The sequence below is a fragment of the Carassius auratus genome, chromosome 24 (assembly GCF_003368295.1).
Source record: "Carassius auratus strain Wakin chromosome 24, ASM336829v1, whole genome shotgun sequence".
NCBI lineage: Eukaryota > Metazoa > Chordata > Actinopteri > Cypriniformes > Cyprinidae > Carassius > Carassius auratus.
In genome coordinates this window covers 17336977-17360481 of record NC_039266.1, presented here as the reverse complement: position 1 = coordinate 17360481, position 23505 = coordinate 17336977, and the positions used below count along the sequence as shown (strand labels likewise).

The 23505-nt window shown below is 36.2% G+C and overlaps 2 protein-coding genes and 1 pseudogene across 10 annotated transcripts in view; 2 read left to right on the top strand and 1 right to left on the bottom strand.

Moving 5' to 3' along the window:
- Window positions 1–6000, top strand: part of LOC113042472 (high affinity cAMP-specific 3',5'-cyclic phosphodiesterase 7A-like) — a 34965-nt gene extending 28965 nt beyond the window's left edge. For all 8 annotated transcript variants that reach the window (XM_026201354.1, XM_026201353.1, XM_026201350.1 and 5 more), the window contains 9 exons: window positions 49–112; window positions 322–417; window positions 1197–1297; window positions 1400–1531; window positions 1674–1765; window positions 2238–2382; window positions 2730–2826; window positions 2906–2986; window positions 4197–6000. In XM_026201354.1, coding sequence (XP_026057139.1) covers window positions 49–112; window positions 322–417; window positions 1197–1297; window positions 1400–1531; window positions 1674–1765; window positions 2238–2382; window positions 2730–2826; window positions 2906–2986; window positions 4197–4420 — 1032 coding nt within the window. In that variant the 3' untranslated portion in view covers window positions 4421–6000. The remainder of the gene's footprint in view (window positions 1–48; window positions 113–321; window positions 418–1196; window positions 1298–1399; window positions 1532–1673; window positions 1766–2237; window positions 2383–2729; window positions 2827–2905; window positions 2987–4196) is intronic.
- On the bottom strand, window positions 5748–11866 carry LOC113042475 (mitochondrial fission regulator 1-like; annotated as a pseudogene).
- A 986-nt stretch (window positions 11867–12852) lies between these two features.
- Window positions 12853–22636, top strand: LOC113042474 (armadillo repeat-containing protein 1-like). 2 transcript variants are annotated; one of them, XM_026201357.1, is made up of 7 exons: window positions 12853–13094; window positions 13829–14037; window positions 15347–15438; window positions 18178–18367; window positions 18470–18586; window positions 19436–19510; window positions 19594–20297. In XM_026201357.1, exons 2-7 carry the CDS (start codon window positions 13876–13878, stop codon window positions 19813–19815), a joined length of 858 nt encoding a protein of 285 aa, XP_026057142.1. In that variant the 5' UTR covers window positions 12853–13094; window positions 13829–13875; the 3' UTR covers window positions 19816–20297. The 2 variants fall into 2 exon arrangements, with proteins under 2 accessions (XP_026057142.1, XP_026057143.1); XM_026201358.1 differs by lacking the exon at window positions 19594–20297 and adding an exon at window positions 20597–22636 and having other exon boundaries at window positions 12854–13094.
- Window positions 22637–23505: the final 869 nt, after the last annotated feature.

The following is a 23505-nucleotide window of genomic DNA, read 5'->3' as shown; positions in this document are numbered from 1 at the left end:
CATGGAGTTATTGATTTTTCATCTGTTCTCACCCTCATTTTCTCCCAGTGTATGCTTGAAAAGGTTGGAACCTGGAATTTTGATATATTCCTCTTCGACAGACTTACAAATGGTAAATATTTATTGATTTCTGTGTGTGATTATGTGAGATTTGTAGTACTTTAGCTTCACTATATCAAGCCACTTTGCATAAGTCCACTTCTCATTCAGTTGTGGTCAACTCTGCCACCTGCTTGTTGCATCGTGGCTGTGCAGAAATGAGGATGAAGCTTTGCCTAGCCAAATTCATCCTTCCTCTTAAATTCTTTGTTGTTTTTGAAGGAAACAGTCTTGTCTTCTTGACATTTCATTTGCTGAACCAGTATGGCCTCATTGAGCTCTTCCAGTTAGACATGGTTAAAGTGCGTCGGTTTCTAGGTAAGTGTTTTTCTTGTTTATGGCTGAAATTAACAATAAATTCTTCTTTTATTAATGGTATTTTAAAAAACATAGTTTTATTTTATTAAATACACTTGATTAAAACAATGCAAAAATGCTAAATGTATGAATGTATATGCACTTAATTTGAACATTTTTAATTCAGCCTATTGTAATTACTTTATAATATCATTTAACATTTCAATGAAATTTCAGTCATTTCAAACCTCAAATGTTTCACAACAAAAGAAAATATTTAAAATATATTAGTATTTTTTATATATTAGTCCAGATTTACTTACATTTCATTCTATTTAATAATAAGTAGTTGTATTTGTATTATAATTAACTTAATTATAACTGTTATTTTTTATTCGCTTGCTATTAGAATGTATTTAGCTTTTTTTTTTTGCAAAAGTTAAAAATTCTTATTTACAAGAATTTATAACATTTACAAGAAGTATTAATTTCACCATGAACATATATTATAATATTGTAAAAGTTGCTTGGAAAACCATCTCAACAACCTTAAACAGCAAACTTTAACATGACTATGATTTGAAACATCTGATCAACTCATCTGAATTATTTGTATTGTTATTACAATATATTTATTGTAATCCTAAAATGTATTTTTCAGTTCCCTAAACAGATGGAGGTTCTGCATGCCTGACTGAGAATGAAATTAGTTGTTGATTGTCATCATATATTTAAATGATTATCCGCAGCCCTAATACACTGACTGTACTAAACTTGCTGAATTACTTGAAATGTTTCAGTTCTGGTTCAAGAAGATTACCACAATCAGAACCCTTACCATAATGCAGTCCATGCTGCTGATGTCACCCAGGCCATGCACTGTTACCTGAGAGAACCCAAGGTGATTGTCCCTTTATTAAATATACCGTAATTGACTTTTAATGCTTACATGTAGACTTACAGTCGTCTCTTTCTTTGTGTTTGTGTGTGTGTGTATCCGCAGCTCGCTGAGTCCCTCACATCATTCGACATCCTCTTAGGGTTGCTGGCTGCGGTCACACATGATCTGGACCACCCTGGAGTCAACCAGCCTTTCCTCATCAAAACCAACCATTACCTTGCAGCTTTGTACCGGGTTAGAGCGCCGTCCAATGGGATTTAAGCACATCATTAGCTCCACAATCCTCTTTATGTTCTGAGTAAATTACTGTATTTGTAAACATGTCAAAGTCAATCGGCACTGGTGTGTGTGTGTGTGTGTGTGTGTCGCTCTGTAGAATACCTCGGTTCTGGAAAACCATCACTGGAGGTCTGCAGTGGGTCTGCTCAGAGAGACCGAACTCTTTTCCCATCTTCCTGCGGAAGACAGGTCTGTCTCTTCACTTCTTTTTAGCCTAAATTTAAGTTATGACTTATTACTCTACAAGCAAGTCATTTTCTTTTTCTTATTTATTTTTATAACTAATTTAATTATTTATTTTAATGATAATTTTTTCCTTTATTATTGTTATTATTATATTCTTTATTGACTCAGTTTTTAGGACGGACTTTTTTGCCAAGTGGAAATACTTATTTATACATTCTAAGAATTATACATTGCAATTATTAATTATAAGCTATAACAATTAGTTTTTTCAACTCACTTTTCCTATGAACTTTTTAGCAAAATGGAAAAATACTTGTATTTACTTGTATTTAATTATTTGTAACAATTTATTACACTTACAATAATTATAAATGTTATAATCAATTTATAAAAAGTACACTACTGTCTCTTTAAGACTTTTCTATGTAAATGACCTCTGTTCTGATTGACTGTGTTTAATTGGTGTCTCTAACAGTCTGGGTATAGAGAGGCAGCTGGGGTCGCTTATTCTGGCCACAGATATCACCCGACAGAATGAGTACCTGTCCCGCTTCAGGACACATCTGGATGAGAACGACTTGTGTTTAGGACACGCTTCTCATCGACATTTTGTTCTGCAGGTGGGAATGTGCAATTTAGTATTAGTTTCACTAAAAACAAACATTATGTAGTTTATATAAAGTTTTATTTACAGATTATATGCCAGCTTTGACTTAAAAATAAAATAATACATTTGACGTTTGCTTTAAAAACAAAGAGGGGAAATAATTGTAAAATTATAGATAAGAAACGAGTTACATTTATTAATATATAATTTTAATTTAGTTGATTTTGAACTTTATAAAGCTGTCTATAATGTACTTGAAGTTTGCGATGTCCAGATTTTAAGTGCAAGGGCTGCATACCATATTTTTTAATAAAGACAGACACTTTTCGGCTCTTAAGACCAAATTGACATGTGTTCCAGATGGCCCTGAAGTGTGCAGATATCTGTAACCCGTGTCGACCGTGGGAACTCAGCAAACAGTGGAGTGAGAAGGTCACAGAGGAGTTCTTCCACCAAGGTAGCCAGTTCTCATGATGATCATGTTCGTTCACTGTGTTCAGAAACTAATCTCTGTGCTCTGCTGTCGTCTTATTCAGGAGACATTGAAAAGAAGCATAAACTTGAAATAAGTCCACTGTGTGATAGTGAAGCCAACACCATAGCCAGTGTTCAAATCGGTAAGAACCAGGACATTCTCATTTCTGAGCTCACCCTGAATATAGGAGGAAAAGAAAAATTACGTATTGTATGTATATTGATTTAAGACGCTTGTTTTTTCTGACACTGTTTTCAGATTTTGAAGTATTTTGTTTCAGTAGTATTATCTTCTTTCAGACGTGCAGAAAGAAAATATCCAAAATACACATTTAAGTGTTTGATATATTTCCCAGTTTTATTCTTATCTATATCCTGAAGGTTTTTACAGAATGGTTTGTTCATATATCGATTGATTGATTTCTATAACATTTCATTCCTGAAAACATGGTGAAATTTTCTGGGTATTGAAAGTATTTTCTAATTTATAGATGGAAAAAAAGTTATTTACCTACTATTATTATATTCATTCAGGCCAAGAGCTTGCACGAAAACAAGAAGCGGGATTTATCGCACGACCCAATCAATTCAATCATAACCAGTCATATCTAATCATATCGCAATGGAGACATTGCTTCCTCTCATGTGACTTTCCCCCATTCATTCTCAGTTACCCCTCACTAAGCCTAAGGCGCTAAGAGGTCTCTGTTGTAAGTCTATGGACTGAGGGGAGGCAAGCCTCCGCTCTAATTTTAGCTGTGTCGCTGTTGGACAGTGTTACTTTATAAAACGACTTTGACTTGTAATGTCTTATTTAGTAATGTTTGAGTTGTTTTATTTTTTTTTTATACGTTTTATGAGGAGACATGAGGAAATACACACATATACAGTGTTTGTCTTTTTTTGTTGTTTATATGTGCGTGTATAAAATATAATAATTTAATAGTTATAATTATCATTTAAAGTAAATTTTATTTTTGATTTACATCTTAAATTCAATAAAATCCCTTCTGTTAAACCTTTCACTCTAATATGTCAACTAAATGAACTTTGAACCTGTCTTTATCCAGCGTTCAGATTACTGTACTGGAAATGCATGCAAATGAGTGCATATTTAATTAGATAATAAAACAATTAAACAATTTCAGTCACTTGTTATACTGTACTGTAGTTGTACTGTGATAAAATTTAGTGTCTTGCCTTTTTTTATAAAATTATAATAAATATATATATTTATATATAATAATGCAATATGAAATAATGATATTATAATTCTCATTAAAATTAATAATTTTTTATAAAGTCTGCCTGATATAGTGATCTCTGCCTCAGATTCTCTTTCTCTTCCACCAGGTTTCATGACTTATGTGGTGGAGCCTCTGTTTGCCGAGTGGGCGCGCTTTTCAGACACGCGGCTCTCTCAGACCATGCTCGGCCATTTGGGCCTGAACAAGGCCAGTTGGAGTGCCATGGATCCCGAGACATCGGGGAGCTCCGAGGAGGGGGAATCCGAACCGGGTCGTCCCACAGAAGAGCCCAGTTCCAGAGCCTTATCTCAGGGAAGCCAAGAGACATGACACCCCAGCGCTCGCAGAACACCTCTACTGCCCTCAGCCAAACATCTTACATCACCCTTGAGTTGCTCGCCACCCATCTCCAACCAACCACTGATGATTTCTTTTCTTCTTTTTCGTTCGTTCGTCGATTTAATTTATTTAATTTTAAGCGCTCATTTACCCTTAAACATAGAGCAATACATAGATACCTCATTTGGCTACTGCTGCAATTTTGGTTTCTTTTAATTATTGTGATATTTATTTAAGCTTATTTGTTTAGTTTTTCTTTTTTCTTTTGGGCGTTACTAATTCAACTCTGATGCTTTGATTAAAGACTGTAAGGGAATGTGGGGTAGGAAGGAACCCCCTCCGATGGCTTTAAAGTGCCATTTTTGAAACATTGAATTGTTTTGAAAGTCATTTGAAACCCCTTGAGTATTTAAAGGAGAGGTTTTTTACAACCACACCAAGAGACAATGTGTGTGAAACCGAATGTGTGCGAGCATGTTTGTGTGCGAGTGTGTGCCAGTGCTTCTGCAAATCAATCTTCCTCCTTGTGTACAAAAATACAAATGTGAAGAGCCCAGTCCTTTTGCTGCCTCTGAAGACTGTTTACACATGTTGTTTCTAACTGAATCATGTTCGTTCTGTGATAATTGCCTTTTAAGCACAGATGTGAAGAACCACTTTTTTTTTTTTTTTTTTTCTCAAAACCTACTGCTGATGATCAACAAAATCTGTCAGACTGCAACCCCATCGGCAAGACGCATCAGATGTCATACGAATGCCATTTGTGCTCCATTGCATCTTTCTCTCCCCTGTATTTCAGACAATTGAAGGAACGACGCGTGGTGAAAGGTGGCAGAGATGAACCCTTTTGACCATGGAAGAAGGATTAATGTCACGGGACATGTAGCTGAACGGACTCTCCATGGATTTTGCTCAGGGTTTCACCGACCTGCTTATTTCGGAGAAACAAGGAAGTAAAGGTGCCTTTTATAGGTAGCCACCACTCCTCTCTTTCTCTCTCTCCTCTGTATTTTGTAAAGAAAGATAAGTCCTTCTCAGAATGTCTCAAAGCCACTCGTCTCTTCGGAAGACTGCTACACAATGCCTTAAAACTATGCACAAAGCTAAGTGACCAAACCAGCTTTCGTTTTCATTTTAAACTCATCCCATCGTCTATTTAGTGCACTGTCTGACCCTTTACCTTTCTGTTGTGGAGAAACCTTTTTTTTTTATTTTAAGGAGGAGAATTGGTTTAATGATTTGATTTTTAACATTAAACATTCCATTATTCCGTATTGTTTTGGATTCTGTACAGAACGGACAGTTGATTTTTTTTTTTTTTTTTTGTTCTTCTCTTGATACTTGGAAAGGGAAGAGGTGCTTTATTTTAGGTGATTTGTATATTTGTTGTAAGTGCTGTAAGACTGTTGATTTAAGAAAAAAAAACTGTTTACAGTTTGTTGTAACAGCCATTTTGGGGAGACGACCTATGCGTCAAGCCATTTTGTAAAGGCTTTGCCGTATAACCTTTTGATACATACTTGTTGCAGTTGCATTTTTGATGAATAAAACTTCACAAAATATTTCTCTACTGCATGGCATGAGCTCATGCTGTTCTATATGTTCAAATGTAACAAAGTAGAAACCACATTACAGAAATGAAAAGGCAATGACTGTTTTAGGTTTATTCAAGAAAGTAAAGTCATTTCAAATCGGTTCTGTAGTGTGAAATAAAATCAACCCATTTACATAAATCATCACAGTTCATAATAAAACTAGAAAGACATCTCTGACAGAAGATTCCCTTAAATTCTGAGGTACACTTCGTATGTGCTGGCCATTAAATCCAGTTTGAAATGAGAAATCCTGTACTGTAATATAATGCGAATGCACTGACTAATGGTGCACAGAAGACATTTTAGATATATGTGCAAACATACAAACCTTTTAAGGTACAAACACTGTCAAAAATTCTGCTGATAGACTGAAGTCAGCACTGGACTAGAGATAACAAGCTTGACGTAACAGATAAACAAAACTACATTATTTAAATGATTTATTAAACTGGTTAAATAACTAAATGACTTCCAGACCATAATCATGGAAATGTTCCAACATAATAAATTAGAACCTATAAAGGCTTTTAAATTAGTGAGCAAATACTACTGAATGACAGCACCATCTAAAGCCTATTTATGATGATTACAAAAGTGTGGTTCATAATTGCTAGTGGTCACATGTCAGAAAAACCTGAAGTTCCTAAAGTTATCAGTAGTGGGCGACAGGCCAAGGCCGATATTTGGCATTTTGCAAATATCTGCATCGGCCGATGAGTTTTTCTGCTTGGTCAATGTGTTCTAGGCCGGACTTTTATTTTGATGGCGCTGAGAGCGGCAGCGCCTGAACACACAGTGCTCACATTCTCCCTCTCGTTCATCGTTAACAGTTCGGTCTAATACGGATAGAAGTCGATCTAAACAAAGCAATTAATTAATTAATGTAAACAAAAATTATTACGATTGCTTTTATATTATTAGTAATAGGCAAACATAGTACTTTTTTCGTTTGCCGTCAGCATTAAGCAAATATGCATTTGTATCATTAAAACAAATCTTTTAATGACTAATGAACATTTATTTTCACAAACTTCCAAATCCAGCTGTGAGATCTTGTGCAGTGTGCATTTTTATCCAGCATGACTGTTGGTCTCAGTGATGTTTGGTCCGTGTGAATTGAATGCTTTAAACTCGTGATTTCAAATTATACTATGCTTTATGCATTTGCCCACTGTCATATTCATGTCATGTTCACTGTGTGGTTTATGTAAAATGAGTGTTACCCTGGCTTTATTTGAAAAAATATGATTCCCAATTCACACAAAATTCCCAGAATACTGAGTGCCCTGTTGGTTACAGTGTTTCCTTCCTTTTTAATTATATTTTTATTAAATATTTATTCATTTGTGAAAAATACTTTGTCATCTAAAGTATTTTATTTGATTGTATTTTAATTTTTCAATTCTTTGCAAATTATTAAAAATTTCTTAAATATGAATTAAATATTTAAAAAATAAATACATAAATATCGGCTCCCCTGCTTTCCAAAATATTGGCTTTCAAAAAAAAAAAAAAAAAACTATATCGGTCGACCACTACTAGCAACTATGAATTAAAAATACACATAATATTACTGATAAAGAACAATCCATACACTTTGGTGTTTTGAACATTATCCCTTCAAATATGAGGAATCAAACAAAGTTGAATACTTGCACTGTTGACCTTCAACAGATCCAGATAAATCCACATATAAAAATCATACATGAAACCAAAAAAAAAGAACACATTTCTCAGATAACGGGCATTAATGATGGAACTGGCTGCGGTACAAGATGTATTGATAGAGATTAACTTTACAAAGTGCAAATTACTGTACATCGATCTTCAATCGGGAAACCAGATTGACTGCATAGTGTTTAGCATTTGCATGCTCACATAAAAGAACACTAACATTTTGAGGGCCAACATGAAAAGTTAGCCGCTTAAAAGTCATCAGGTTTACTACATGAACCTGCTCAGATGAGTAGCTCCATCCTAGCACAGTTTCCTCCTTCCATTTGACTTTAACATATTTTGGCCAAACTACAAAAGAAATGGCACAAAATGACTATGGCACTAAAACAAAATACGTGAGAGATAATTTTTTTCAAGAAATAGAATTTCTCTTACCGGTGGTGTTTCTACGTGGGTGTTATTCTCAGGGGCTGGCAAGTTAAAGTTGGCATCACATTCGCTGTCATTCCGGTGGCGGTGAGAGAACTTGCGTTTCAGGGCCTATGCGATTAATGCTGCAGCATCTGTGGGCTCAACAGGTCTTGGTTTCGTATCCTCTTGATGACTGGGAACGAAAGGATAATTGAACCTTCCTGCTAAGTGTTTATGATGAGGTTTGAATGTCATCACGGTCCAGATTAGGCACTATAACATTTACCTCTTAACTGAGCGCAGCTTCACTTTCCCAATGTCTTTCAGTATGTCTAGCATGTTGGGAAGATCTGGCTTTTTAGGTCCAGAGTCTAGTACGGTCTTCTGCTCAGCCTTTTTCCCACGCCGCTCTCAGATGAGGTCAATGGCACAATAGCTACTTTGCATGCCAGGGGCAGGACATGGAGGAGGTGGTGGAGGTGGAACAGGAGTCATTGGTGGAGCTTGGGGTATGGGGGGACCACAAATTGCAACTTTAGATGGGTAAAAACGACCAATACCAAAGTATTTACTAGCAGAGTGCTATTTTATGTCTTTTGCAAGAACACCAACACTTTGCAAGCAAACGTGTTGAACATGCCTAACGGTAACATCACTGGAATATATTTGGGGCATTAAGAACAACTAACCATATTGTTGTTACATTTTTGTAAATAAATTACTAATATATATATATATATATGTTTGCATGTACCAAAGTGAGTGGGATTCATTCATTTTCGCTGTTAAATATAAATAAAAATATTAAAGCAATATTTCCATTTATACAAATAAAGCTGAAAAAAAATTAAGTTTTGTGAAGGTAAATTTATGACCTTTTTAGGTCTTCATCACAATTTATGATTATTACAAGAACAAATATCTGCCTACAGGGTGAAGAGAGATCTTCAAAGAGAGATTTTATTAAGGGAAAGTTATTTTATTTTTCTTACCCATTGACAGATATTTATTCTTGATTTGAGCATGAACCCCCTTAAATTAGATACATTTATTAGAAAACAAGACTTTATATCTTCATTTTGCATCTCAGGTAAATGTATCTTTATTTATTTATTTTTTTAAATGCATGCAACATTTAATATCATACATTTAAGACTTTCGGCCTTGATTCTTTGAGACCTTTTAAAACTACAAAATATAATGTCAACTACAAATATCAAAACAAAAGCTACGTCAAAATACTAAAATGGTATATACACATAATACTGAAGTGGCACTGCAAATAACCTGTGGGTTGTGCACTTTGCTCCTGTGCCTGAACGATCTGTGCAATTTGCGCTCTTAGTTTGGACAGCTCAGTTTCCAGAGCACTGAGCTTCTGAATGGCTTCATCGTTGATGATCGTCTGACTCTGTGGCGCAGATTCAACCTGGTGCAAGCTGGGTAATGACCGCCGATGTCTCAGGGGTCTGCACTGCTGGGTGTGAAAAAACAACCCAGAATCTGCCTCAAACCTGCAGAACAAATGATAATTACAATATCCAAATTTCTCTTTTCTAAATCAATTTAGAAATATTTTTACCTATTCCTGCCAGCACCATCGCTCTCTCCTCTGTCAATCCAGCCCACATCAGCAAGTGTGGCAACAAGTCCATTTGGCCCATTTGAATTGTTGAGGAAACTCGCTCCTGCAGCGAATAGATGAAGCTGCTAAACGACCCAAAGACAGTTTAAAGGACAGTTAATACACTGAACAAAACTATAAATGCAACACTTTTGTTTTTGCCCTCATTTATCATGAGCTGACCTCAAACATCTAAAAAAGAAAAGCAAAAAGCTGCACATTTTAGAATGGCCTTTTATTGTTGCCAGCCTAAGGCATACCTGTGCAATAATCATGCATCTTGATATGCCACACCTGTGAGGTGGATTATCTCTGCAAAAGAGAAGTGCTCGCCAACACAGATTTAGACAGATTTGTGAACATTATTTGAGAGAAATAGGCCTTTTGTGTACATAGAAAGAGTCTTAGAGGTTTGAGTTCAGCTCATGAAAAATGGGGGCAAAAACAAAAGTGTCGCGTTCATAGTTTTGTTCAGTGTAATTACAAAACCTGCTCAGGGCACTTTACAAGTCTCACAACAACGACAAACAAAGCCCCACAGACACTCAAGCACTCAAACAATGTCAGAACTACAGCAACAGAGCAAGCACCAAATGTTTTCACAACCACAGCAAAGAAAAACGCAGCAGGGAAACCGGTTTAAACATTGCCTAGCAAATAATGAAGCAATTGGAACATTACAACAGCATTCAGCTCCTTTATCAAAAGGAAATCAATAATAATGCCAGTATTTTATAAAAACAAACAAACAAACAAAAAAAAAAACACTTTTTAAGCAAAACATTTTTTTAAAGAACTCTTGGCCTAGATTTTTCAACAATGATCCAGAGAACTGACCTAAAGCAGATATGCTGCATTCCTGACATATAGGACAGCTGGAAGGAAGGGCAGAGAAGAGAGAAACAGAGACAGTAATAAAAGTTTCAAGGTGAATTTAATGTCATCATATACTTTTGTTGTAAAGGTTAGATGGTAGGGAAAGGCTAGACAAGATATTGTGAGCTGAAACCTGTCCTTGTGATTCATGATCCATGTTTATTGTCAGCACACTGATGTAATCAAAGCAGAACAGGATAGAAATATGATGACATGGGAGAACTGAATAATGAAAAGCCAAGAATGGAGAATGTTAAAGGTTTTGAGAGGCAAAAATACAATAAAAGTGGAAAACACTGATAATAATGGAATGAAAATGAATGAAGACTACCTGAAAATACTAATATAGAAAACATAAAAAGACAAATATTTAAAAACATAACATGCATTCAAAATCATTTGTAAAGATCCTTTGAATTGGCTGTTGAAAGAATGACAAAAAGTTTAGATATTCTTTTATGTTTCTGACACATTTGATTGAACAAAGAGTGGTATTTTACCTGAAAATGGACACGAGGACAAGGTGCTAAGGGAAGATTTGTGGCAATTCTTCTGACAATACTCCTGGATGACCCATAGGGCTTTAATGATGATCCTATAGCCTAAGAGAAATATAAATATAATCATTCTTCTAATCACAGGATGGGTGCATGATAGAAATGTACATATTATTCTGTGTATGAACTTACCAGGTCCATTTCTATCCGTCTATGATTTCCACTCATCTTGTTACTTGACTTACAGATCTGTCTCATCTATAAGGATCTGTGGATCAATGATCATCTTAAGAAAAAAAAAACCTTGAAAGAATCACTTTTTCACTTATGCTTTTAAAATAAGATCTTTAAGAGTACCCTGGTTTTCCAAATTAAAACGTTATGAACCCTGTAAACTGTCAGTCATTCTCATATAGCAGAAGAGCATCTCTTACAAACGTCTCTCCTCAACTCCTTCCTACTTTCCTAAACAGTCACTATGTGGCAAACATTGTACAAGATGCTCATTTTACCAGAACACACTTAAGTACTAAACATTTTGTAGTTGTTTCTTCGTATCGCACCTGAGTGTTTGTCACCAACGTTAATAGATACCGTAAACAGAAGACTGACGTTAGTGAACTATCTACAAACTTTAATACAAAAAGGTTAAAGGCGCTAAAACCCAAGCATTATTATTTCAGTGTTGTATTAAACGCTCTGTTAGTTGTTTACAAAAGTTGTCGCGATTTCTAATTTGATATTACAAGAAAATATCAATGTTTTACCATGTAAAATACAGTGTAACAGATTTCCAGTGGGATCCTGGCTGTGCTACGCTAACCATAGACAGTAAAAGAAACTATCCAGCGCTTACCTGTGTTTTCCACATTGCGGGATCAGTCGTTTGGGAAAAACGGCGGGACTTAACATATTGGCCAATGGGGTTTCAGAATATTCCAACAATGGGTGGGTTCTATGAGTACCATAGGATGAGTACGGAGTCAACCACTTGTTTAGAGTAGTCATAATTGAGTTGTGGCTAGGTTGTGACTCACACACGCGAGGCATGCAGGAACGCATCCATGGAATGGATTTGCTGAATTTCGGTTTAAAAATAAGACCGTTTAAAAATAAGACACTTTATGTTATTACTTTATTTTTGTTTAGTTTTATATTCAGAAATAAAAATCTCCATCTTAAAATATGTTTATTAACTTAAAAATGTTTTATAAAGGACAATACTATTTATAAAGGACAATTTATTTATTTATTTGCCATTCTATTTATGCATTGTACTGGCTGACGAAAAAAATGCACAATGAGAAATTGTTATTCACGTTTCTCCTGAGCTAGACCATCTTTATCTGTTACTCTACATGAGAGGAAATACGTTTTTATGTTTCTTTTCTATATCAAATAGTTTTGTTTTGTCATGTATTGCTTTGTCATGTATTGACAATTCATGAAATGTTATGTATTTTAGTAGGGACCCAATAAATAAAATATATTAATAATATTTTTTACTTGCTTCATGGCTCTGCTGCTGTATGTATTGTCGCAATAACATGAAAACAATAGCCAAATAAACAAATACTTTAGATTTGGTTGAGATTTGCTTAATTCTATGATAAGCATTAATAATAATAATAATAATTCTAGAATTTGCGTCTATGATTCATATATTTAGATTGTATATATCACGTTGTCTCTTAGTAAAACTATTTCTAATTGGTCAAGAACGCATGGCGTCATAGCCCGCATCCTCCAATCAGTCTGTCTAAATCCAGAAAGTGTGTTAAAGGGTGCTAAAAGCTCTGCAGATAATAGCCAAATACACTTGACCAGAACAGCTGTCATAGAGACTTTTTGACACATTTACTGTCGTCGTTATTACACGAGCTACAACCAGTTGCGTATCCAGCAGCAGTTAATTTGTCGGCGGGTCTGATTCTTTGACTGGACAGGATCATCGGAAGCGAGGAGTCGATCTGGGCGTGTTTGCTGTAAGGTTATGCGTGGACAACAGTGCCACAACACACACACACACACACAAGGTTAACAAGATAAATACCAAGAACATAAGCATCAAATACTCTGATTATACATTTATTACTATTATTTGGCGTCATACAGATGTATATTTCTGTGCGTCCTGATAGAAATAAGACTTTGCTTTTCTCGTACTGGCATTGTTCATAGAAAGACATTCGGATCTAACGTTACGTTACATGTATTGATGTCTGTAGACTAAATATGAATGAGAAATAAGCTGCAAATGTTTGCTTTTAATTGCAGTTTTATGATCTATATGAGAATTCAGATTGTCATTGGTCATTGCCTTGTGAAGCCGTGTTAATGCTAGCCCGTTAGCACAGGGCCCAGTTAAAGGCCTCGTAATGCTATGTTGTGCTGCTATGTGAATGAGACATGACCATCAGGGGTCATTCAGTTCACTATGAAAGGCAATAACAAGCCACGTGCATAGAGATCGTCTGTAAATCAATGCGAAACGACGCACGCGCGACAGTGACGTCAGTAAATAAATCTCATATTTTTTTTTTATGATATATTTACAAAATTGTAATATATATATATATATATATATATATATATATATATATATATATATATATATACATATATAAAATGCATAAATTAAATCTTATTATAAATATGTCACTGTCAATATGTTCCGTGACCTCAGAAGTAATCCAGTTCTTATTTTTCGTCCCCCCAGCTAAGATCTGTGTATTTCAAGTGCATGGCCCTTGGTGTGGGAGCACCATGAGTGGGGAGCCTGATGCCTTGGCTGTGGTGAATCAGCTGAGGGACTTAGCTGCTGACCCCCTCAACAGGCGAGCTATTGTCGAAGATCAAGGCTGCTTGTCAGGCCTCATTCTCTTCTTTGACCACCCCAATCCACAAGTCGTCTACTCTGCGCTACTGGTAAGATTCTGTTTGTGTGACATCTGCAGTCAGGACTTGTGCAGATGCTTTTTCTGTAGTGACCTGCAAGATGTTTACCGTGGTAGTTAAGGGTTCAAATTAGGAGCCTTTTATGAACTCCGCTATTTTGTGTATGTTGATATTATCAAACAAACAGTAATGTTTTGATAGCTACAATTAATTTAAACATTTTTCTGGGAAAGCTTACGAGTTGTTTATTTATGGTTTACCGTAAGCGGTTTTAGCTTTAACTTCAATTCAGATATCCCAATATAAGGCATAATAGACAGCATTTACTATTTTAGAATATCTTCTTTAATATCACTAACTCGTTATACCTCCAGACATTTTTTAAATGTGTTTGAGTGTTTGAGTATAAACCGACCAGATCACTCAAAGCCTACCCGGCCGCTATATTTGCAACAACAACAAAATTTTGTTTTATTTATTTAGTTATTTATCCGTTAAATAGAATAGATTTCAATGATAATATATTAAAATAATGATACTAAGAAAGTTATTATTAATATTATTTTTAATTTTGTGGTTTGATACCAAGGCATTCATATCAAACAATAAAGCAAAGCCCACTCAGCTGTCCATAGACAAGACACATTACTGCCTCCTGCTAATTTGTATCTACAAATAGTAATTTGTAACTGATCGTCGTTGTTGTTATTCTAATTATTCTTATTTATTGTTATTTTATTTTTGCTATTTATTAAGTAGTTTTATATTGTTTGTTGGATATTGAGGCATTTGAATCAACCAATCAGATCATTCATTGCCCGCCCAGCTGTCCATAAACAAAATCACATGACCGCCACCTGCTGTCCAGTATTGTTACAATGCATAGCCTAACCTCTTCAGTAATGTCCAGACCAGAGTGTTTCCTCTTCCTCTGTTAGAGGGACAGAGACGTCTCTGTCCACGTTCCCCAGTATGATTTGAGAATGTACCAGAGCAACTTGTCCTTCAGTGGAATCATTCTGTGTAAAGGAGCTGATATGGTCAATGTCACAAATTTCCTTCTTTGATTGATGAATCAGGTATATCAGGAATAGTACACATAAATTAGATTTTAATATGCCCTCAGAGTTTTGGAGTCCACTTCATGTTTTATATCTTTTGGAAGGACATCACACCTGTGGAGATATTTGGACAGTGTTGGAATAACACACTTTCTTTCAAACACTCTGACCCAAGTAGTTCTTGGTGTTCTGTTAACGGATTTGTTATCACAGTGGTGCCTGGCGGTTTGCCTCTGTAATGGCCCTGCGTGACCCTTAATGGCTTTGTGTCCTTCCAGGCGGTGCGCTACCTGGCAGAATGCCGCGCCAACAGGGAGAAGATGAAGGACGAGCTGGGAATGATGCTGAGCCTGCAGAACGTCATGCAGAAGTAAGTCGCTCCCGTCATGCTGCCACAAAACATGAAGGCAACACGAGCTCGCTTTGCACTTTCCTGCAGAAAACCTCATCCTGCTGTTTTAGTAGAAGTGAATGTGTGTGGTGGGCAGATTTTCAGCGCACGAGAAAGGTCGTCCTGTCATAAGCAGATTTGTCTGTTTTGAAGCTAAATGGGAGTGATGACGCAAGCTTGCTGTTGAAGCTTAATGTGTACTGTCAAGAAACCTGATGTAATGCATTTGTTAGCTCGCCATGGGTTAATGTCCAGCAGAGGTCAGTCTAAGACGCCAGAGAGAATATCATACCACAGACATGGAACAGTTCATATTCAGTGCAAATTTAGAATTCATTCAGAATTCTTATCTCTTCATTTTTTTTTTTTTTGGCAAACTAAAATAATTTATTTTAACTTTTGTTTTATCATATATATATATATATATATATATATATATATATATATATATATATATATATATATATATATATATATAATATTAGTTTTTCTGTATTTGTGGTCAGTGCAAATGCAAACTTGGTGAGCAAAATAAACTTTATTCATTTTTTTTAATTACTGACCACAAACTTTTGAATGATATTGCATCACAAAATATAATGTTATTTAGCTGGCTAATGTAGATTTTGTAGAAACTTGGGATTAGCCACCGTTTTCTGGCAAAATTGTTTCTAAATGTATAGATGTCATATAGCTACATTATTGCCGTTTGATTAAAAACCTGTCAAATGATTTATTAATAAATGTAATGTACTATAATAATAATCACAATAATTTTAAAAATGACAGTTTGTTATATAACAATATTAATAAAGTAGTATTATTATATAATAAACCAGTAATAATTCTAATAATTATTCTTAATTTATAGAGCCAACGCAAATATGATTTCCTGCCGAAAAAAAAATATTGTTGAGCCCTCTTTTTGTACTTTAGAAAAGATGAAACCCAGGGTTTATTTGACCTCGTATGTCAAACAGCACTGTAGATGCCAACTTACTGTTTAAATATTCATACAACTGCATGTTTTTGACACCCCCATGAATAAGTATAGAGGCACAGGAATCTAGGATCCACGTATGTGTGTATATTCGCTGCAGTTCAGTCTTATTTCTACTAGTGTGAAAGTCTGCAGGCTTTTAGACGGCGAGTGCCTTCTGTTTACATGGAGCCTCACAGACAGAAGTGCCAATGGTTGGCAGAGAGCTGCGTATCCTTCTCTCAGGGCGACTCCGTTCGATTCACCAGTCACTTCAGTTAGCACAGACGCCATCAAGGAGTGCCCTGCAGTTCCACAAGCTGCCCGTCACTATTTCCGGCACCACGACTTTGGGTAGAGGTCATGTATTGCCCCTGTCTGTGAAATTTTATGGCTTGAGGAAGTGAAAGAATCCTTCATCATCACCCCTGATGAGACCACAGAGCATCTGAAATAAGCAGTGATAATACTTTAATTAAATTTTTTTTTTAATGATTATTGTTCAGTGTTTTCTCACATTCTGTCGTACTATAACTAGGTAGCTATTGATTGCATAGGTTGCCTCCTTTTGACGCAGGATGTAGACGCCGTCAGCATTCCCTCAGGTGTACATGAGAAGCTCGAGGTCTGGCAGCTCAGATATGCCAGCGAGCAGATGTCCGTTCCTGTAACTCTGCATGAATGATGGCAGCGTGGCATCTCCCCCATTAGCGCCTGTAGGGCATATCAAGATCCTGATGTCACGCCTGACCTCAAATGCTGATGTCAATGAAATGCTGTCTTCTTTAACCCTATTAAACAAACAGGTCACTTGACTATAGTTAGTGACCAAATAACTGATTGGTTAAATATATACATTTTTACAAACTTTTGATTTGTTATGAGATTTCTTTTTTCTTTCTCATCAGAAGGGGAAAGTGGGTCAATTTGTGCCAGTGGGTAACCTGTATGCCTAACTTTTGTCATGTGTTAATATATTTCGCATCATCGACATATCTTTATTTACCTATAAAATATTTTAAGATTTTTATATATATTTAGCATCATCTACAGCTGCCTGTTATCAGGAAATGCACATGAGAAAATAATGTCCAAATTTGCAAAGTAGAATATAATATAAAAATAAAAAACTATTCTGCAAACTAAACAATTTCCTGGTTGGTTTTTATGGATGTCTTTAATAAAGTTATCAGCACAATAAGGCTATTAATACATAAAAGAAATATATATTTTTACAGTTTTTTTGTTTGTTTGTTATACAAACATTTCAGTCTTCTGTCCTTCCTTCCTAATGGGCACATCCCGAGAAAATGACATTTTATTTTATTTTATTTTATTTTGTCTTCAAAAAGTATTGTTAAAATACAGTAACTGTATATTTTGTCTCTTGCAATATGCATTTATGCTTACTTGTGATATTAAACTGTATGGAATGCATGACACTTGATGAATCACAATATTGTATGTGCTAAAGGTCAGCTGGTTCAAGCTCCATCAGACTGACTTTTCTCCAGCTCTCATGCTGGGCAGATCTATGTTGTCTCCCCTTGTCTGCTGGAGTGATGACCTTTTCAAATATCAGCACCGACAAGTACTGATATGTACAATACATGATCTTTTAACCAGTCTGGACGAGCATATTTGCTCAGTTATTTCCTTGTTCATCAACAGTGGCTGTTATTGTTCTTTTCTTGTCATCAGTTGTGAATCCTACAGTGATCTGCGATGTGTTTCATTAGGGCCACGTCGCCAGGCGAGACCAAGCTACTGGCGTCTGAGATCTATGAGATCCTGCAGAACTCCAGCAGCACGGAGGCCGAACAGGCGGAAGCGGCCGCCTCTTGCCGAAGAAAAGCCCAGTTTTTCCTGGGTGGAACGAACAAACGGGCCAAAACAGTGGTGCTTCAGATCGACGGACTTGATGATTCGGTAACTGCAGTCAAACAGCTTGTGAACCTGTTAAATCAGAGCGTATGGAGATTCAGATATTCGGTTCTGCACAGTTTGACTCTCTGTCTCTGTGTATGTCAGGCTCGTCGGAGTCTTTGTGAAGAAGCCCTGCTAAAGATCAAAGGTGTCATCAGTTTTACCTTCCAGATGGCTGTGAAGAGATGTGTGGTGAGGATCCGATCAGACTTGAAGGCTGAGGTGAGTTTCAGGCTAGCGCAATCCAGTTGACCATCTACAGAGTTAACATTAGCTCATGTTGCATTGATTAAATAAATAGTGTATATTTAGTTATTTTTAATAAGATTTTAAAGTGTCTTGTATTTTTGCATTTTTAATGGAAAAAAAAAAAGCTTTAATAAACTAATAGACTTTTTTTTTTATTAATACTTTTTCAGCAAGGATGCATTCAGTTGATCAAAAGGGGCACTAACAGCATTTATAGTACTATAAAAGATTTCTACTTAAAATAAAAGCAGTTCTTTTGAAATTTCTATTCATCAAAGAATCCTGAAGAAATATGTATCACTGGTTTCACGAAAATATTAGCAGCACAACTGGTTTCAATATTGATAATAATAAGAAATGGTTCTTGAGCATCGAATCGGCATATTAAAATGATTTCTGGAGGATCATGTGACACTGGAGTAATGGCTGATGAAAATTCAGCTTTACATCCCTGGAATAAATGACATTTTCAAATCTGTTTAAATAGAAAATGGGTATTTTAAATTTCAATAAAATTTCACAGTATTGCTGTTATTTTGATTTTAAAAAATGCAGCTTTGGTGAGTATAAGAGACTTCTTTCAAAATCATTTACCCCATACTTTTGAAGAGTAGTGTATTAAAAAAATAATATAATATAATAATAAATAAAAAACGTATTTTAAAGACGAAAAGACGTCTGTGAACATTGAGTAATTGAAAAAGAATAATTGATTTCAGTTTGAAGGAAGTGATTCTTTACAAATGAATCACACCTAATAGATCGGAGAATGCTATTCGAGAGTCTGTTTAAGCATTCTCATACTGTTTCTTCATTCTTCAGGCCTTGGGAACTGCTATAGCTTCGACCAAAGTCATGAAGGCACAGCAAGTAGTGAAGGGGGAAGATGGATCGGAGGTGAGTAAATCAAATGAACATGATGCACACAATAAACAGACAGCTGAACCAAGCACATGACATGTCTGCGTCTGTCCTCAAAGCAGAGAGTAATGCAGTTCCACATGTTGAGGGTGAACCCTGCTACACCCGCCCCATCAGAAAACTTACTCATTTACCCCTCATCGCATGATCACTCACGATGTCCCTCTGCCCCGAAACCTTGTGTCAGAGGACCCTGGAGACACACACACATACACACACTTGCATGCAGTGCAAATAGGCACTGTCTGGTAATTAAAGAAAGAAGTGTCCTCTCTGGTTGAATTGGAAGGGCAGTCTCTACCTGCAGCGATGCAGTCATGACCTCCGGTGGCCGTCATCACGGAGGTCTTGGATGCTGCTTCACAATGCACTTTCTTCTTCAACCAGCAGGTGGCACCATTGATTGAGGAATGGTCTTGTTGATACCACTGTTTAGAGCTGTGTATTAAGAAAAACAGCATTATAGTTTGTAAGGTTGGACTAAAGCAAGTAAAAAAAAAATGTATGTCTTATAAATTTTGATGATCCTTGAAATGCATTTGCTTAGAAGAAAACGATTTTCACTCTGAAATAGCTAGTGAATTTCACAATAACAAAGAAAGGCAAGTAACACTGAAGTATACATGAAATTTTGAAATGGATAAACAAGTTTTGTAAAACATACTCTAATAATCTTCATTTAAGATCTGTCTGTCATCTAAAAAAATTATATGTTTCTGATGTATTGCTCAGCCCTTATAGTTCCTTCAATTTGTATCATAAATATGTTTAGGTTTGGTTTTGGCTGTATATATATATATATATATATATATATATATATATATATATATATATATATATATATATATATATATATATATATTTAATTTCTTATATATATATATATATATATATATATATATATATATATATATATATATATATATAATTTTTTTATTTTAAATAATATAACATTTTTTTATTTTAAATAATATATATAACATACATAATTGAAATCTTGCAAGCTTAGAAATGATAAAAAAAAATGGGTTATTCCCATTGCTGTTTTTCCCTCCCATCCAGATTGTAATCCCATTCCAAGAGGACTCAGATGTGGTGGTCGAGCAGAACATGAATTTGCCAGATTATCTGCCTGAGGACGAGAGCCCGTCTCAGGAGCAGCACAAGGCTGTGACACGGCTGGGCTCCATGCAGGATGGCGTGAGCTGGCTGAGCACGGCCGCCAACTTCCTCTCCCGCTCATTTTACTGGTGACCCCACGACTCCCCGCATGCCAGACTGCCGAGCGCATCCGCAATAAACTTATAACCTTGTTCCAACTTTAAAAAAGGCCCCAACCGGCGGCTGTAAATGGTACGCGATCCGACCCGCTCCTGAAACTCACGTTAGCGCTGCATTCGCACCACACGAGACACTAAACCTGAGAGCAACCGGGAGAAGTTCACAGATGGCATTTTGTGTGTATCTGCTTTCTCTTAACCACCTTTTTGTTTGGTCGGGGGAAGGTTTTCAAACGATTCGCCACAGATTCTCCTTGCGGGTTTGTTTCTGTTGAGACTTAACAACACCTTGGGCGTTTTGCTACTTTGCTAGGCGGGTCGTACATTTTCTACAAATTTGGGTGCTTTCTGATGTGTTCTAACCCTTCATCTCAGCTTACTTGTAAATTTTAAACAACTTTATTTTGTTTTTCATTTATTTGATAGTCCTAATACCACTTTATTAATCAACACTTTTCAAAGCATGCGGTATTTTTTATGCCTTTATTTTTTTGATGAACTCGTTCTTTCTGTGTGTGCCTTTGCTATGTAGCTTGTTGATTCATTTTCTCGGTTTTAAATCCTCTTTATTTTCTCCGTCTGAACTTCTAAAGCCTTCTGAAGATGTGATTTTTTTTTTTCGGTTTGAAATGTGTAGCGATGCTTCACTCTTCCTCACAGAGCTGATTTCACACAAAATCCAATTAAAACACGAGCACTGGTTGGTGTGCAGTAATCATAATTAACGGTTAATGCACCAATAAAGGGAAGCCACAAGGAAATAGCTTTTACTATGTGTATAATGCTAACCTTTTTTGTTACAGCATGTGCCAAACACCAGATAACCTTCTTTACAGTAGCAAAATATGTTGTAAAATAGCTCTGACCCTTTAGGAATTGATATTATAAACTTTTTTTTTTCTTTCTTGTTGTACCTTTCTTAAACATCAATGCCGTTTTCTTTTATGCCGTGCTGACTATTTATAAAATGATTTGTTTATGTGTGTGTGTATTCCTAAATGCCATGAATCTGAATATTTGTTCAGGGCCTTTCATACACATGGTCATGTTAAATGTGGGGTTCACCTAGCCAAAAGCATGATCATCATGTGACCCGTCACCTCTGCATGACCATCACCCCTCGAGTTTTCCCTGACCGACGGTGTCTTTTAACAGTTTAGATAATCGACTGACCTCACATATCGCATTCAGGACGTTCAGTCCGCTCAGGGATGTGTGTACGTTCTCCCGCAACTGATGGTCTCATGTCCAAAAGGAGACCTGCACACATCGATATCAAAATGAGTTAAACCAGTATATTAGTATTCCTGTCATTTTATTTTTCACCTTGTTATACCGGGAAACTTTGGTTGTCATAAAGTATCAGTGTTTGCACCCTTTTGTATTGTTCCTCATAAACAGCAATGCTTTAAGACTGTTGCATCATGATGAGAATTTGTTACAAAGACCGCGTTAGTGTAGAAAATGGAATCACACAGTTGTGTGTTTTTAGTTGGGTTTAAGATGAGGTAGAGGCCATCAGTGTTATATTTATCAACAAAATCCAAATTGAATCAAGTTTTGCATTTGTGTATTTTTGTTTCCCTTGTTATGTACTGTACCATCTTTCCTTGAAGCGTTTTAAGCTGCTGTTCGCTGTTATTCCAAGAACGCCGAACCAGAGTCCATGGCAGATGGTAGATTTTAGTAGCTTTTCATGTACAGTGCATATTCGCTGTTATATACAAAGAGTTTTAGGACACACAATTCTTGACTGTTCACAGTAATGACAAAGGATTATTAAATAGAGAAAATAAATTTCACTTGTTGTGTTTTGTCTTCACCGGAAATTGTGCTTTATTCGCCTCGGTGTTACTGTAACATTCTGCATACTGCATACTGCAACATTACACGACTCTCCTTTAAGCCTATCTACACTTTTCAGAATTGTACATAATTTTTTTTTTTGTCTGTCACGGTACAGTGCATTGTCCCATAGTCATCAATTGTAGTTTCATTGCTGTAAATGCAGTTTTTGCTTATTTAAAACCAGGGTCCAATCACCAATCAGGAGGGCACTACCAGCATCATCATGACAGCTGAAATGCTGAGGCCTGCAGCTGTAAAAAGAAGAAAAAGAGAGCCTGTTTTGTTTATGATGATGGGTGTAAACTGCTCTAAGCGACGCCCACTTCCAAACAGCAGAGATGTGCATGCATGGCTAACTATTATCTGTACAGGCAATGCCGTTAGATCACCAAGCTGAAATTGGTAAATCAACACTTTCCAAGTCTAGATTCTTTAATATTATGTAGCAGCATTAGTAGGGTAGAGTCCATCGTCCCCGAGATATCAGGACAAAGTCATTCTGTTTTGCTCCTCTTGTGAAGGCCGTGCAGAGAGAGAGCTGCAGGAAACCTCATCAATCATCACAGCACACCTTATCCAACATACACACCTTCATCTCTCTGTCGGAAAGACCCTAATGCCACTACCGCGATGTGAAGTGGGTCAGATACTTCAACTGGGCCACAGGCCTAGAAGATGCGCATATGGCGACCATACTGTGCTCGTATGGCAGGTTTAGCTGGGGGTAATTGTGTTAGTATTATGTGACTCTATAGGTTTTGGCTTTCAAAAGCCAGAGCTGCCTAGGGAGACCTCTGCAAGCCTCCGGTGAAATGTCTTGACACTTTTATTATAGTAAGTATC

Excerpts from the sequence above, each read along its gene's own strand:
- LOC113042474 (XM_026201357.1), top strand. The coding sequence starts at position 13,876 with ATGAGTGGGGAGCCTGATGCCTTGGCTGTGGTGAATCAGCTGAGGGAC. Across the intron at positions 14,038-15,346 it reads TCGTCTACTCTGCGCTACTG|GCGGTGCGCTACCTGGCAGA; the intron begins GTAAGATTCTGT and ends GTGTCCTTCCAG. Across the intron at positions 18,587-19,435 it reads GATCAGACTTGAAGGCTGAG|GCCTTGGGAACTGCTATAGC; the intron begins GTGAGTTTCAGG and ends TTCATTCTTCAG.